A 16,595-nucleotide genomic window follows, 5' to 3' on the forward strand; every position below is an offset into this window, starting at 1 on the left:
AATGTTAATAAACATTGAGGGGAGGGAAAGAAGCCCTAGTCTTTGCTCACTTAAACATTTGTTTGCTGAAATAGGTGTTTAAGGAATATTTAATTATGTTTACAATTGTTGAGACTTTGATTTTATGATAATATTATTATGATGAAAGAAATAATAAGGGAGAATATTTGGGAAGAACTATAGTTACAGGGTAGGAAAGTACAGATAGTCAGAGGTGTAGGGAGGAAACAAGGCTTCTTTCTTCTCCATAGAGCAGCTTGCCAATTTGACAAATTTATGAGGGATGATTCATAATTTCCAAAAATTTTCAGAGACTGAAGAAAATGTGCTCCTATATTAAACCTACTAATTATAAATGGTTCACCAACAGTCTTTAAACTTTCTGTACTTTGAAAAAGGTACTTGTACATTGGCAAGGGAAATCACGATAGGTTCAAGTGATTTTTGTCTTTGTGATGAAAGTCTTGTTAGGTATCTTAAGCTCCTTACTGTAGACTCTGAATAGGATTTCAGTAATTAATAAATGTGTTTTCTGAGTATCCTTCAGTCCAGAGCTGTGAAACTTGAGAAAAATTCTTTTTTTCTTGCAACTTCTCCTTGATTACTGTAGAGTGTGGTGGTTATCAGGTGCTAAAGCTGAAAGCTGGTTGCCATTTGCCATCAAAGCAATGCAGTAGAAAAGGAGGGGCATGATTATACTGTCTTTTCCTAATGCTTTTGTATTTTGTTTTCATGCAGTTAAAAACAATGGAGGAAGTGTTCATCCTATCCCTGTAAAAGATGTTCCAGAAAAAAATTGCTTATTACAGTTACTTCTTCATGTTCTTTCCCAGTTTCCCCAGCAGTTACATCCCTAACTGCTGGCTGGGTGAAAAGCAGTGCACTGGCTCTTTTGAGCTGGCGGTCATGAGTATGATGACTGGTCCGTTAACAGGACAAATGTACCTACATTTTCATAAATATTGTAGAAAATAAATGTCTTTGATAATACTGTCATATCTTGCTGAAATTCAATGAATCCAGAAGTTATTTGGTGAGGGAATAGAAGTGAACAGAAAACCAGAAACAAATAGGGAACACAATCATGTTAAACTTCATTCCTTGTTTTCAAATAGGATACTAAAACAGAACATAAGTTACGCATGTAACTAACATGGAATATTTTAGGCTCAATGCAGAGAAGTTGTCCAGGGTAGTGCATCTAAAAGTGGACTCCATTATGGGAATTATTTAGTTTTAAAAATACTTATCCTTGCATAGTGAAGAGAAATGTATCAGACATACCACCTTGTATTTTCAGGCAAAAAAGAGTTGCTGAAAGATGGAAACAGCAAGAAGCTACCAGTTTTGAGAGGACTTAAAAGATGAGGGTCAAAATATGAACTCGGTTTGATTTGGTTTATTGTAATATTGACTGCTACTATATTTTATAAACTTTGTTTTGGAATAGGCAGAAAATGGAGAAAACATTTTTTTCTTCTTTTCCTTTTTTTCCTTCTTTTCTTTTTTTTCCCCTTCTTTCTTCATCTTTTTTTTTTAATTTTTTTAAAAACAATGACCTCTATTTGCACAAGTTTATAGGAAGTCTGAGAAGGCAGAAATGCCTACAGATACCCTATCTGCTTTTGACAAATTCATATGTTGTGTCAGATACCATCCTCTAGATCAAATGAGATTTTCAGCTTTAAAAGAGGATTACCCTGAGCAAGAATGGGAACGAGGGTCTATTCACAAGACTAAAACTGATCTTTCAGACTGAGAACCAATGGAGTGTTGTAAAGGAAGGCATACAAATGGGTTTCAGTGAGCATTCTTTCAGCCTGAAGCCTTCCTGAATCACAAATTAGGAAAAGGCTGGACATGCCTTGAAGACAATTTTGATAAGAAAGTATGCATAGAACGTGGAACCTACTTGCAGACAGCATTGTGCTTTACTAAGTGCTGTGTGTCCCTTCATATGCTGCTTCTTTCTTCATATCTTGGAAAGTACTTTTTATTCAAAATTTATTTTAATGTCTTACCAGAAAAAAGCTTAAATATATGTCAAGAAGACTGCTTGCTAAATGATTGTATGTGCACTACCAAATACTCTTCAATGTTTAGGAGCTGAAATAGTCACTAAGCACAATTACCAAGTTTAATCTGAAACTTTTTGTTTCCTGTAATTTTTTTAGGATTTTTCCCTAGTTAATATACGTTAAAGGTTTTTCTTTTGGTTAAGTCTTTGAGATATTTTGCAAAAACCTAATTAATTCATTCCGTAGATAATATTTTAAGTTTCTTTAATGTGTGTAAGTATCTTGCAATATGTATCAAAATACTTTAATTTTTTACCCGATATTCCATAATGCTTTCCTTGCATAATTACGGACTTTGGAACAAATTCTATGTCACATATGCGAGGAAATGGTTCCATAATTATACTAATGTTTGCATAATTAACAAGCTGCTTGCCAATTTTAACTGGCAAATTCCAAGTCACTTCTGCAAGAGGGGAAAAAAGCATAAAAAAGGTAACTTCTGTTAGTTTTTCCTCTCATACTTCTTACAGGTGTTGAAACTATTTATTTCTAATTTGCAAGTAAATTTATGTGTTTTTTTCTGATAGGCAGAGCTGTAGAAAATAGGAGGGCTGGTTTCCTCCACCTATGCTCTGGGGCTGTTTTGGGGGCCTGCCCTTGAGCTCTGCCAACATATCTCAGTCCTGGCTTGCAGATCCCCTGCTGCTTCTGCTGCGGTTCTCAGCAGCTCTTCAGAAGTGGCTGCCAATAGCACCGATTTCTTCCAAGTGGTGTAGTAGTTTTCTGGTGCTTACAGATGGGCGCTGAGGAAAGACCACCAAAACTTATTTCCACTTGTGACCTAAGGCAAGGTTTGAACTCCAGTTTCCTCTGAAAAATGGCAAGTGTGCTGTTGGCCTTCTGTACTGTTCAGCTGCATGGATTTAGTGCTTTACATTGCTACTGAGTAAAATGCTGTTGTCTAATTTAAAGCTGAAAACACTTAGTCATTTTAAGATCCTGAAATGAAATGGTCGTAATAAAAATGTGGAGAATAGTTGACATGGCACTTATAAAGTGAAAACAAAAGTGTATGTGTGTATATATACCTATTTGTTATTCCAGTTTCTAAGTGGCCTTGTGTATTTTCCTCACAGTATCTATATATATTTCATGCATAACTGTTTGTATTAAAAAGCCCATACGCAGCATTCTCTCACTTTCATTTAAAAACTGTGAATCACAACAAAAGTGCTGTAAGAACATCTAAGGTAGATAATTAAAATATAATTAAGTTTAAATGCCTTGGTGAAGGAATATAAAAATATTTAAATTCAACAGGCTAGTACATTTGCAGTTTTCTTTTATTAGGTGTGAAATCTAAGAATCCCCTGCCAACTCTTGAGGGCTCAATCCAGAATGTTGAATTGAAGTACTGCAGCACATCATTGGTCAAATGTGCCTCTGGGACCATGGGATCAATAAAAATTTGTGCCAAAGCCCCAGGTATGTGCAGCTGGACCATGTAAAACTTTATTGCCTGTATAGGAGAATTGGCCTTGCTTTTTACAAGGAGAGTTACTGAAACAAGAATTTACTCATTGTTCCTATGAATCAGAGAGGGTTTTTTGTATTCTGTTTTGGTTTTTTTTTATTATTATTATTAAGTATGTCATGATGATCCAGCCTTGCCCCAGAACAGTCAATTTTTACATTAAATCAAAAATATTTTTTTTTTCTGCGGAGACAAACATTAATCTAAAAGCACTCAAGAAATGGGAAAACCAGAGAATAGTTGCACTTGGCTTTATTCTTAGCATAATTTTCATGTTGATTGTTTAATGTCTCTTTTTCCATTAAGAATACAAGTATGTATTTTGCTTGTGAAGTTTTAGAGGGCTTTGTGGTAACTATGTTTTTATTTCTTTAATAGAATTTTTCCTGAAGAGCATGCATGAACTTGTCAACATCTATGATACCTTCATATATAAAGGCAACTAATATCAAGAACATAAAAAATTTAGTGTATTTAAACATTACCATGAACTCAATTTAAATATATTATTAATAAAACATTGTAAAGGAAATTACTGTTTTAAAGATAATTGGTTATTTTATTTGAAATCCTCCTGGATGTCAAGGCATTTACAGGATAAACATTAAGTTGTTCAGTAGTTTATATGATACTGCTCTTTCAATTTCCTCTTTTAATTCTGTACTCACAATGTTAATAGCTGTTCTCTTTGGACTAGTGAATGTTTATGTGTTGAAAATTTATCTTGTTATACTAAAAGCTGTAAGAAGTCTAATCTTTATCTTAGGTGATGGTGGAAAAGAGAAGCTGATTCCTTTAATTCAAGGACCTTCTGACACCAGAGACTTACACAGCAGTAAATGGCTCAATGAGAGTAGAAAGCCAGAATCTCTTTTAGCTCCAGATCTGGTAGCCTTTACAATCCAAATTCCACAGTATATGGACTACTGCCATAATTCTGGTAAGTGCAAAACTCTTGTTAAGCTGATATCACATCCCATTTTTCCGATCCAATGTAATTTTCAAAAGAGGGGCTTGATATAAAATGTGCCAAATGTCAAAGTATCTTTTACACATACTGCACACATTATAACTTTAGCTCACTGTGAGACAAAACAACTAAGAGCTGCATTTTGATGTATGTCTTCTTCAATAAGGAATGCTTCATTGACTTTGGTTGCCTTTTAAACCATTTATATGGAAACTTTTGTAAACTTGGAGGTTGTGGGGGAGGGGGGAGCAGGATCCATGTTGAAAATATTAACTCTAGTCTTTCTTCCTGGTTGAGCTTCTTATACAGAAGTTGGCATACCAAATTCAAAATGATTCTTATAAATTTGCAGCATAATTTATTATTAAGAATTTGTTTATCATAAAATTTGTTAAAAATAAAAAAGATATTTTTAAAGTGCTACAGGGCACACATCTGACCTCATCAAATTTGGTGTTATAGTGGATTTAGATGAGAAGTTAATAATTTTGGAGAGTTGCTTGGATAAATTTAAGGGTGTTGTTGACTTTGTGGGCATAAATTCTTTTACCTGACATTCTTATGGTTTCAAGTGATCTTTAAAGAAAACATTAGTCTAAGCAACACTGACCATTTTGAAATGTGTCTAAAGTTATTTAAAATAACTCTCATATGGTTTGTGAAATATACATGGAAATATGTTTTGCTGTCAGTATGGTGCTTGTTACAAATCGCGGTTTCGTGTTTTTCAAAGCTTATTCTGTCGCCACGCTAATCAATGGAATCAAATGGAGGGGGAAACAAACCCCAAAAGTATCAAGGTTAAGGAAAGCAAAAGAATTAGCTGACCCAATATTATGAAACACAGACATAACTTGAACAGTGTACTTTTTTCTCTATTTTTTCATCTGTAATGGTTGTTGAATGTCATTAGTCTGAAAAGTAACAGTGAATTTATTACCGTCATTGTAATTTTTATGAGCATATGTAAGCAACACTTGATTCTTATGCAGAGTAAATATTTGTAAGCACTGTGCACTCCAGCAGTTGTTAGGTTATTTTTTCAGTAACTGTACTTGTATGTTTCTTGGAGAGCATCATGTTGGAAATGATTACAGCAGTGTTTTTGTAATAATTATCTTCAGTTCCTGCCCCTAAAACATTGCCAAAAAGCAGTTCATGATTCAACAGTGTCTGAATTACTCAGATCCATTTTGAAACAGAAGTTAAAATCTCTTGCACCTGTTGTCTCTCTTAAATACCTTTTGAATGTTCATAATAACAATATTTATTGCTATTGTTAATTGTTGCATTTCTTGCCTTTTTCAGTTAAATTTTCTGATTTTTGTTTTAGAATATTAACTACATTTTAAAGGATCTGTGGATACCTACCTATACTGTAGAATGACTGCTTTTGTTATAGGTCACAGGGTACATTTTAGCTCGTCAGTATTATGAATAGTCTAATTAGATAGTGGAGAGACCTTGATAGGTTGTGACAGGAGGTGCCAATGAGAATTAAGGCACTGACAAATGTAGTGCTGGCAGACTTACATGCAGGGACTCTGAGAGGCAGAACACAGGTTTTGTAATAGACTAGTGTCTGTGGTACCTGTCTTGTAGATGAATGGAGATGCATTACAAATGAGAAGATCTTAGAGTTGAACATTTACTGGACACATCACCCACCCCTTCAGTGTCTCAGGACAGTTGTATTGATCCCATGTACTCAATGACATTTGCTAACATGCATGTTCAGACTCTAGCTCTCCTCCTCTAGATCTGTAAGGTGGCATCTGTGTCTGGTGACAAATGAGGGGGAAAAGCTGACTGATTTGCTGAACTTTGGTTCCAGTCAACAGGAAGAGTGGCATGCTGCAAATGATTTTTCTTTTAAACATAAATTAAACCAGGAAACATTAATGTTTCAGTTATTTTAGGTTCTGTACAAAGGGTCAGGGAGTTAACAAAAGCTTTTGCTTTCAGATACACTTGCTGAAGAAGCTGGGCAATTTAATACAGGAGATATCACTATTCTTTTTCTTACAACTGTGAAAATTACATGTAGGGAAAACAGGAGGTGCTTTGAGAGCATAAAAATGCTTTTGCTGTCAGTTGCAGTCACTTCTGGGAGTTCAAAAAGCTATACTGGATAATTTCACAGCAAAAACTCATGCCTCAGGAATACAAGGGTTTAGAGCTGTACTACTGAAGGTGATTGTGCAGTGCTGACATTGTGCTGTTTGTGAAATTTTTCCTAAAAATGTTGTCTGGAATAGGAATTTGGACTAATTAATTTATTAAGTTGACTAGAAAACAACTTGGTCAAAAATCAAAGCACCTGTTTGGATATAAAATGCTAAGGAGGAGATTGTGCAAATGGCAATGGTTTTCTTGAATAAATCAGGGCATATTTACCTTGGGAACAGGCAGGGGACTATTCCTCCTCCTTTCTTTGTTGAGTCAGCAACTGTATACTGTCTTGTATACACTTGAATCATATGATCCAGGGTGATCAGGATGTTGTGCAAATTCCTTTTACTGCCTACCTGTATATATATATATATATCCCCGAGGATATATTTAAAATTTGAGGGAAGTATTTAGGGACAAAGAACGTAAACATGATTTTGTTTAATCCTTAAATACAAGTCTGAGTTCTGATTTTAATTTTGGCTATTTTGTTGTATGAAAAGCTGTCCCAGGTATCTCTGTGCATAGTTGTAAAAACCAGTTGATATGCTACCCAGTCTTTAAACTGCAGCATCTAAAATAAATACAAGAGAGGAGATTATTCCATTACTCCAGGGCTTGGGGAGGTCTTCTTACTCTTTCTCTGAAATAACCGTGGCTTTATTAACCCTGGAGCAAGCTGCAGACCTTGTTTGTTTCACCTGGCCTTTGAGAGAAGAGGGAGATTTCAAAATGAATGCTGGTGTTAGTATTTAATTATGACCAGCTGTTGAATAGATGGGGTGAGCTGATTACGCTCTATTTGGTTTGCCATGTTGAATAATTGGGAGTGCGTGCACAGCCAGTGTATGGACAGCTTTATTACATATAAATCAAGAGGAACTAAAATAAAAAATACAATTAATAAAGTTTTCTTTGACATCAGCTTAAATATTCAGTAATGCAGCAGTGAAATAAGAGAGTAAAGAGAAGTACTGTATCACCTGTATTCCTGTTATGCTGTGGAGCATAGCAAGAGTGGGGAGGCTTTTCTGGTTTGTCAAAGCTGCATGAAGGCCAAAGAGCAAATATTCAATCTTATAAAAGTTGGTATTTCATGTTTAAGTGATAAGTTCTTCAAACGTCCAAAAACTTTCGGATATTTTTTCTCCTCTGTCAATATTTTATAATATAGATAAGATCACTCCATTCACCCCCTTCTCCAACAAGGGAAAAAAATAACTGAAGAATTCATATCTTCAAATACAAAAAAATTGTCGTAAAAGTAGGGACATAAACTTTTTTTCTTATCATAAACCAGCTGATTTTTATGTGTTAGAACCTACTTGAAAGGAGGTGAGAGATTTTTACATATGTTTGGGTTTATGCATATAAATCTACATATGCCCCCAACTTCCAGTTTTTGCAGTTAAAAAAGCCTGTCATTGACATATTTTTTTATTTAGTTTTGCCTGCTTGGACTTGGGATACTACAAAGTCTGGATTTTGAAGCTGGAACAATATTTTTTAAGTCCTCAGTTCAAATTTAAATGAATACTTGTACAAGTAAATAAATTTTAAAGAAAAAAAACCTTGTAAAAGAGAATTCATAGGCTAATTTGAAGTATCTTGGAAGTTTTAACACAATGAACGAATAAAAATGCCTACTATATTGGAGTAATTAAAGACAATTCACATTTGTGGTTTGGACATAAATGTGTAAAAATTATACCCATCTATCTTATTACATTTCCTTTTCTCTCCCTGAGGATTTCACTATGTACTTTATCTGTAATTGTTGCCAGTTTTCTATCAAGTTCCCACTGGGCTTCTGGTGCAAAAAATCTTATCCTCTCGATGACAGAGCTTGCCTGAATGATTTCATGCTCTTAGCATTTTTGTTCACGGGAATTAGGGGCAGAATGTAACTGCAGCTGAACACAGCATCTATTTTTGTAATTTTGAAGTTTAGGCTCTGTTATTGGAACTAAATGAAGAGATGCAGGTGTTCTCCAGTTCAAGTCCTTTGGGATTTTTTGATGGTAGATGCTTGAAAAGAAAATGCATGTGTTTCCAGAGTCAAACAGCAGCTGTGGACAAGGATTTATGTTTTTCTCAGAACTTTGGGATTTCAAAATGTTACATTTAATCACATGCACAGAAAGGAGAGCAAATGTTAAAGATGTTGCATATAAAACTAGGAGACTGATCTTTTTACCATACCAACTAGCTGTGGGAATAGAGGAACAAAGTGATCTTTAATCTTAATATGCACAATTTCAAAAGGATTATGATAGTTGCCAGGACTCTGGTCTTTTGAGAACTGTGCTCTTGCAGTGCACAACATTTGTATCCTCTTAATTGCTTTCAAAATCTGGCTTATTCTCATATTTTGCCTTGGAAAAATATGAATACTAATAGTATAAGTTACTGAAAACACAGTATTCATGTAGTCTCATTTTTGAGTAGAGTGGATTTAAATTCAATTAAGTAAACATTTTTAGAAGAAATTTTCTGGTAATATCCTATAGTTTTCAAAATTTGATTAAAAATAGCAGTTCAACTGCCTGAAGTGTGAGGCTAAATTTAGAAGTTTTGTCTTCGATAGAACTTGTGGGCAAACGTATTTTGTGGTAATGCAATTTCTCCCTCCCTTTGTCTCTCATGATTTTTAAATTAGTTGATTGTAGCACACACAATGTGGGAGAACTTAACTTTATCCACAGTTCAAAGAAGGGCAGGGCAGCAGATGGTGGTACTGCTGACCAGTTCAGGGTGGGCGAATGATGTGGGGAAGAGCAAGTTGGTAACCGATATTTACCAATGCCAAGTTAGTACCTATCTGAGAAAGTAAAAGCCTTTTTGTATTTTTTTTTTTGCCAGCTCTGTGTTTGCTCCATCCTTAGCCACTACCCTCCCAACTCAGTATGCTGTACACTATAGCCAAGTTAAATATAAAATATTTCTCCAGACTTGAATCACGTCTGCATCTACTGTCTTACAAAGATCCAGCATTTAGTTCTTATTCTAAGAGGGAAGTAAATTGTCCTTGAGTGCAGTCTGTTCCTCTGCTGGCTCCAATGGTAAATTTCATGTCCATGGGAGTAGCACAAGAGAGGGACAAACTATACTATGCTAACTTGATTAAGACTATTTACAGTGAGTTGCATAAATCTGGCAACTGGCAGTAAGTTCTTGCTATAGAAAGGTAATTGCACAATGCAGGAATAAGCCAGCTTGTTCAACTTTCCCTCAAGTAATTCTGCAAATCCCCTTGGGGGAAGAGGTGTTTTCATCTCTCTGCTTATGTTGCGGTCAGTTCCTCTCAGTATGCCATAAATCCTTCAGCAGTACATGCATTCATTCTACAATTCTGAAAATGTGACTAAGTAGGATTCTGAGTTTTGTAAAATGGTACTTTAAAAATTGATTAAAAAAAAGAGAGACAGAAAAAACTACAGTGTCTTGTCAGTTGTTAGGAAGTTAGATTGTATATTTGCAGTCGGATATGTCTATCTCATATTGGCCTCGTAAGCCACCAGCGTGCCTGTAACAAATGTGGATAGAGCCTTCCCAAATCTTCATTTGCGAAGCCCAGCCATGATGATGAGATTGTATAGTAAAGTTCCCTGAAAATACTTTTGTTTTTCTTTCAATCCTGACTGACTTTGAGATGTACTGGTCAGCTGCACTGTGAAAGCTGAGTAATACCTTAAGTCAAAGAAGTACTTTTGCCTTTTTCCTGTTTCTTTTTCTTAATAGTATCACTTAAGAGTTTGGTAATAGGGCAAAATAAGAACCAAACTTGGACAATGAAGATGGCGACTCAACTCCAAATAGCAGGAGCCTTAGACATTGCACTGGAAAATCTGTTGACTGAGGGAATTGGAAAGCCTGGGTCTCCTCTGATTTTATAACTTTTTCTTTAAAAAGTCATTGTCTGACTTGCTCTTTTAACTGAGGACAACAGTGTTCTGCCTGTAGATAATGTAATTGATCTTGTAGTTCTTGGGACAGGATTTTGAGCTTCAGTATTGGCAACTGAAGTTCTGAGCTCTTGAATGGAGGGTAGTACAGTCACTACAGGCTTTAAACTACATAAGGGCAATCTCCCAACCTTCTCTTTAAACAGCTCATAACCTAGAAAATTCTGTAAAAATAACTAAAAAAAAGTTGTTAAAAAACCTTTTCTTTTTTAAACTTTCAACTCATTAAATATGTAGAAGTTAGGGAATGGCAGATGATAAATTATTTCTGCTACCTTTATTTTGTGTGTGTGTATGTGTGTTCCACAGGATTCCTGTTGACTTTACAGTCTGGCAGTATCAAAGTGTTCCATATGGCCACCAAAGTCCTATTTAGCACTTCTGTTAGTGAAAAAAAAAATCTCCATGTGGGTTCAAATGATGATTTCTGTTTTCATAACAGTGTAGGCTAATGTATCTGTATTTCATGTATTTATGAAAATACATTCACCTTTTCCACCCCTGGCATCTGGAAAATCCTTATTCAGCAAGGTGACTAGATACTTATTGATGGTTTGGAATGTTCTGAAAATGTGGCAGGTATAGGCTCTCAGCAATTGCTGACACATAGCTTTGGACACTGAAATCTGTTTTTAATTGAGAAAATATATGTTGGCCAGCATATTGGGATAGCTCCCTCCCAGTTTGAAAAAAATGCCATGGGATTTTTAACTTCCATTTGGATGCTTCCCAGACATGGGCATAAGGGACTGTAACTGTTTATTTTCAAATAGTGTTTAAACTGTTTCCAGGTTTTATAATTGAATTATGTTACTCTCACTACCTCTTTAGTTATGTAAATGATTCATATAAGATTGAGGGGTTTTTTTGTAATGAGATGCTAAATAGATACCACTGAAAATCAGTAGACTCTTGGTGGTTAAATATATTTTTACTAGGTCAACTTCTGTTTTTTTCAAATTACTAACAAGTAGTTAAATAACATTTTACTGAAATATAGCACATTTGATGAAAAACAGTGCTAAATGAAGTATCTTAGTGCAGAAGTTATGATCTAAATATATATGTATTTGTTTCTAAATCTAGGGGTTTTTTAAGTAATTTTCATGATTCTGTCCTGTAGCAGGTTAAAAAGAAGCTACAAGTAACTCCCGATATTACAGTGTTCTGGTTATAATACAAATGTACTAACAGTCTCATTTTTATGGTTTAGGATGCAGTTAGAGTGAATATTCAACTACATTGTCCTGTTCTACCCAAACATTACTGTCCAGAAGTTCCTTCCTGTCACGTTACAAATAGTCAGTTGTGGTCATCAATTAAAGTTGGGTCGTTACTAAGGGACCGAGTAGTTAGTTTTCTATAGAAAACAACAGTTCACAGCCAGGATTAGACAAAGTAGGTTAGAATTTTAGTGGTATTTTAATTTTAATTTATCTAGATAACCCCTATGATGATCCTCAAGCTAGGACATCCTCCTGTAGCTGACCAAACTGAAAATGATTTTGAACAGACAGATGATATTTTAGGTCATTTAAATTAGTTCTGGGGTTTTTTTCATGTGCTATGAAGCTTCTTGAGGTCAATCTCTGTTGTTATCAGAAACCTGCAAACCATGTAGAAGTAGTACTGCAGAACTGTTATTCACTTGTAACCTTTAGACCACTTAATCACTTCTGTGCTTTATGAGCTGATTTCATGTTACCTGTGCACTGAAATAGAACTAATATGTGCAAGATACTTGTATATGTACTTGTGTAAGGTGGCAGAAGTACTTGATATGGGGAAAACAATGCACTGTGTAACTTTTCAGTTTTATTTAATAGCTAAAATTGGCCTACATACATAATTTGAACCTTTAATGTTGGATACCTCTATATAACAGATTTCTGAGTACAGCAACTTCAAACACAAATGCTGTATATTTGAGGTTATCCTGACATTCTCAGTATCACGTGGAGGGCTAAATCTATTTGAGAAATGCAGTGATAGGATTAGAGTGGATATATAGTTTAATTAAATACCTAAATATTTTTAATTCTTAATTTTAATCTGATTTACACTCTTCAGTAGAGGGAAAGGCATTTTGAAAATGAAAAAAACCTGATTTGTTTTTCAGAAGTCCTGTCTTAAAGAGAAGATTCTAGGTGCTCGCCTGGTCTTGCAGCTGGTTCAATCAAGACAAACATTTGCTGGAGCAAAGTATTTGCTGACCTGACTCCCGAGTTTCCATCTAAACACATTTCTGTTGCTAATTGTTGATACTGAGCTCCATTTGCAGCACAGCATAATAGTGCAAAGTCTTGCTTTCCTGAGTGTTTTCCTAATTCCTGATGTCTTTCCAAGGTGAAGTAGATGGATCTGGAAAAAAAAAAGTCATTTACCCTCCAAGAGATTTAGAAAACCGTGTATTTGCAGAATAGCAAATTATTCTACTATCTGACCTTGGGAGAACATTTCATGGTTATGCAGTGAATGGGTTCCCTGATATTGAGAATTGAAGGAATGGGGAGTTCCAAACATTTCAGCTCTTACAGTAAGAGTTTACCTGCATCGACCAGCTCTTCCCCTTTTAGCCTGTGTGTGTCGTCTGTCACTGTACAGCTTCCTGGTCTGCTCATCTGGGATCTGTGCTAAGCTGAGGAAGTATTTTTGACTATAATGCTTCATGTCCAGAAATCCTGGAAAAGTAGCCCACTGCCAGTGGGAAGGTGGACGTGAAAGGAGTCAGACTGAGTTTGATCCATGTCTTTTTGAATTTCGGTGTTGATAACTGATCATTCCAGTGAAAAAAAAGGCCATGTTCTAGTAATATGATACAAACCATAAATGAAAGTAAAGTACTCTCTGAAGATTAATAATATGTATCAGAATGATAATCTGAGTAAGTAAAAGGCTGACTGCCTCTTGCCATCTCCCCTGGCCCTCAAAAGTGCCTTTTTTCTTTTTATTTTTGGAATAAAACTACTTAAACCATACAGAAACATTATGTAAATACAATATTAAGTATAATATTAGAACTGGCTATCATAGGTATTCTTCCTCCTCAAAGTGGGGAAAATAGTGGAAACTTTGTAAATAGAAACAATACTCATTGGAAAAATAAGAGAAGATCTGGCTGAATCTAATGAATTATTAAATACAATATACAACTCAACGTTAGTGAGCAGGGTTGTGGAGAACATGTGATGGATCACCACCTCTGGATATTATTCTTTTCTGTATTTCTCTATGGCATAAGACATAATCCATCAGGTGTCCAGTTTATTTAAAAGTTGGTGAAGTACAACTTTAAGGCACTGGACTATGGGTGACATATATACATTTTATTTCTAGTGTAACTATGTTCATGTTTGGTCATCTATTCAGTGGAAATAAATTTATGAAATGAGAGTATGGGTTCTCTTCTGTAATTTTGAGCTCTCTTGTCATGTCCCTGCTGTGATAAGAGAAGAAAAATTCAGTATTGAGCAAATCTTCTCTTGCAGGCTGTGACCTGAAGATTCATACGAGAAAATTAAATATGTTCAGTATTTCTTTGTAGTATTTGAAAGATGCTTTACCCAAAGTCTTGAATTAATATTGTTCAGACATTAAAATTACTGTAAAATAGTTGTTTCATACGTTTGATAATAAATTAATTGTTAAATGATAAGCTTAAACTGAACCTATTATATTAAAATTACAGTTTTAAACCAAAGCCTACTTTTGAAAAATCTTACGGATGCAAAATAATTTTCAATATAATGGAATTTTTTAAAAAGAGATTTGTATTTTAAAGTGCACATATCAGTTCTTTAAGCACTTGCATGTCTAAACTAATGAAATGAAACTTTAATGCACGTTACAATCAGTTGATTAAATTATTTTTAATTAAAAAACAGGGAATAATTAAGATATATTTATGTTTCTGAGTTTTGAAAACGGGTGTAATAAAAGATAATAATCATAATACTAATTATATTTGTAGAAAGACTTTTTTAATTATTTGAAGTTATCCTTCACTGGTAACTTAACACAGAGTAAGTTTAAGCCTGTGAAAGGGATGACTTAACACAACTGTTGATGCACTCCGACTGAAACATCTTTATCAAGTTAATACAAGAAGCAGTCATGCCCTACTTGAATTACTCATTTATAATGGCTGAGCAGCAGCCTGGATGTGGACTTTGAAATCCTGGGAAAATAAGATGCATGCATGCATGCATTCAAATGTCTAAAGTATTTGCTTTAGAGCAGCTGTAAAATGTTGAAGTGAGATGTCAACTACTAGCTGTTGTCTACATTTTTAGTCTGAAGCAAGGTGTGATCATTTAATTGCTAACCAAGGTTAATATTATTTTAGTCATTGCATCCTTGGTTAAAGACTTTGTTTTCTAGAACCATTAGAACATTTGGGACTAAAGAAACAGAATGTTTCTCTGCTTTTTGCATACTTTTATTGCACAGTTTATTCCAACTTTATTTGAAGACCTTATTTGCTTTGTAGAAGCAAATAGATTTTTCTCTAACTTTTTTTGTGCTTGTAATGAGGGAATAGTAATCCTAGAGATGCATAAAATATCAAAATAAGCCCATGTATGGGTAGCAGTTTCAAAAATGCTGCCTTTGTGCTCATTAAGAATGTAATAGTATAATAGCTGGTAAAAGCCATGTATTAAATGAATGTATGTCTCTTTGCACTATTGGGGTGTTCCAGCTTACACAGTCTTTTGCAGATGATGGCATTGCCAGGTTCCTTGTCTTCACAACTTGATATCATGTTTTCTTTGAAATTAAATACAGTAAATTAACTGTTCAATTTTTCTTCAAATGCCAGCACAATACCAAAGGGTGTGGATCCCATTACATTTGAAACAGAGGTTTTTAGTAAGAAGTGCCATATGTGTTTCAAGTATCCTCACAATTCCCAAATCAACAATACAGAAGTAACACCTCTTCATTTACTTCAGGAATTGTACATGTTCCTACGACAAGAAGTGAAGTGAGAGCAGGAACATCCAGTTTTGCATGTTGGAATATCTGTAAGGGCAGTGTGATCGTTGTGTTGCACTTGGGAGATAGACAATAATGTCTGTGTTGTACCTATCCAGGGATACTTATAATCATCTTACAGCAGCTGATGAGACTGCAGGGGTGCTTAATGAAGGATCATTCAGGAATTAGTCAAATAGTTTTTTCTTTCTTTCTGTTACAAGCAGAATTAAGGTTCCATGTACTTTCAGTCTGTTTCCTGGAACAGTGCATCTCTAGTATACACCATACAACTTGTATTTTTTTCTCTGGAAAGTCACTATCTCAAAATTGTGATGGAAGGAGCAGGTGTTTTCTACACAGTGACAGCAGATTAAGCCACAAACTCCGAGACTGTGCCTTCCTTCCTTATATTGGGAAAACTGAGAGGCAAGAATAATCCACCTTAAAGGTAGAAATATAATGATTAACATCTTCAGTTACATTTTTCCAAGGCAGCCCTACTAAAGTTATTGGATGTAGCTCTTCAAGATTACTTTTTGCACAGGAGTTAGCAGGACTCATTCAAAGAGCTTTAAATTAGATTTGAAGGGGAAAGGAATAAAACCAGGCTTGCTACAGATAAGCCTGGGGCCAGCGCGCCGTTGTCTGAGGGATAGTGTGCCAGCAAGATCCTTTGGTCTGTCATCTCACTGGAGATAGGGGATGGACATCCTACAGCAGCAAAGACGTAAGGGTTATTGAATTTTTAGAAATCATGGAAGCACCTGAGAACGGTCCCATAGGAATTAGGGCTTGTCACCCCCAAAAGGCGGGAGGATCAGTAGCCCAGCTGAATTGCATCTACACCAATGCACACAGCATGGGCAACAAACAGAATCTGGAAGCCATTGTGCAACATAACTATGATGTAGTTGTCATCATGGAAACATGGTGGGATGACTTGCACATCTGGAGTG

General features: G+C 35.2%; 1 protein-coding gene across 3 annotated transcripts in view; it reads left to right on the plus strand.

Annotated features, from left to right (window-relative positions):
- Window positions 1–16,595, plus strand: part of VPS13B (vacuolar protein sorting 13 homolog B) — a 428,152-nt gene that overhangs the window by 123,303 nt on the left and 288,254 nt on the right. For all 3 annotated transcript variants that reach the window (XM_051785196.1, XM_051785198.1, XM_051785197.1), the window contains exons 18-19: window positions 3,372–3,506; window positions 4,322–4,495. In XM_051785196.1, the coding sequence (XP_051641156.1) occupies window positions 3,372–3,506; window positions 4,322–4,495 (309 nt within the window). The remainder of the gene's footprint in view (window positions 1–3,371; window positions 3,507–4,321; window positions 4,496–16,595) is intronic.

The sequence above is a fragment of the Manacus candei genome, unplaced genomic scaffold (assembly GCF_025592945.1).
Source record: "Manacus candei isolate 608988 ecotype Guabito, Panama unplaced genomic scaffold, ASM2559294v1 h1tg000019l, whole genome shotgun sequence".
In the NCBI taxonomy this organism is placed as follows: Eukaryota; Metazoa; Chordata; class Aves; order Passeriformes; family Pipridae; genus Manacus; species Manacus candei.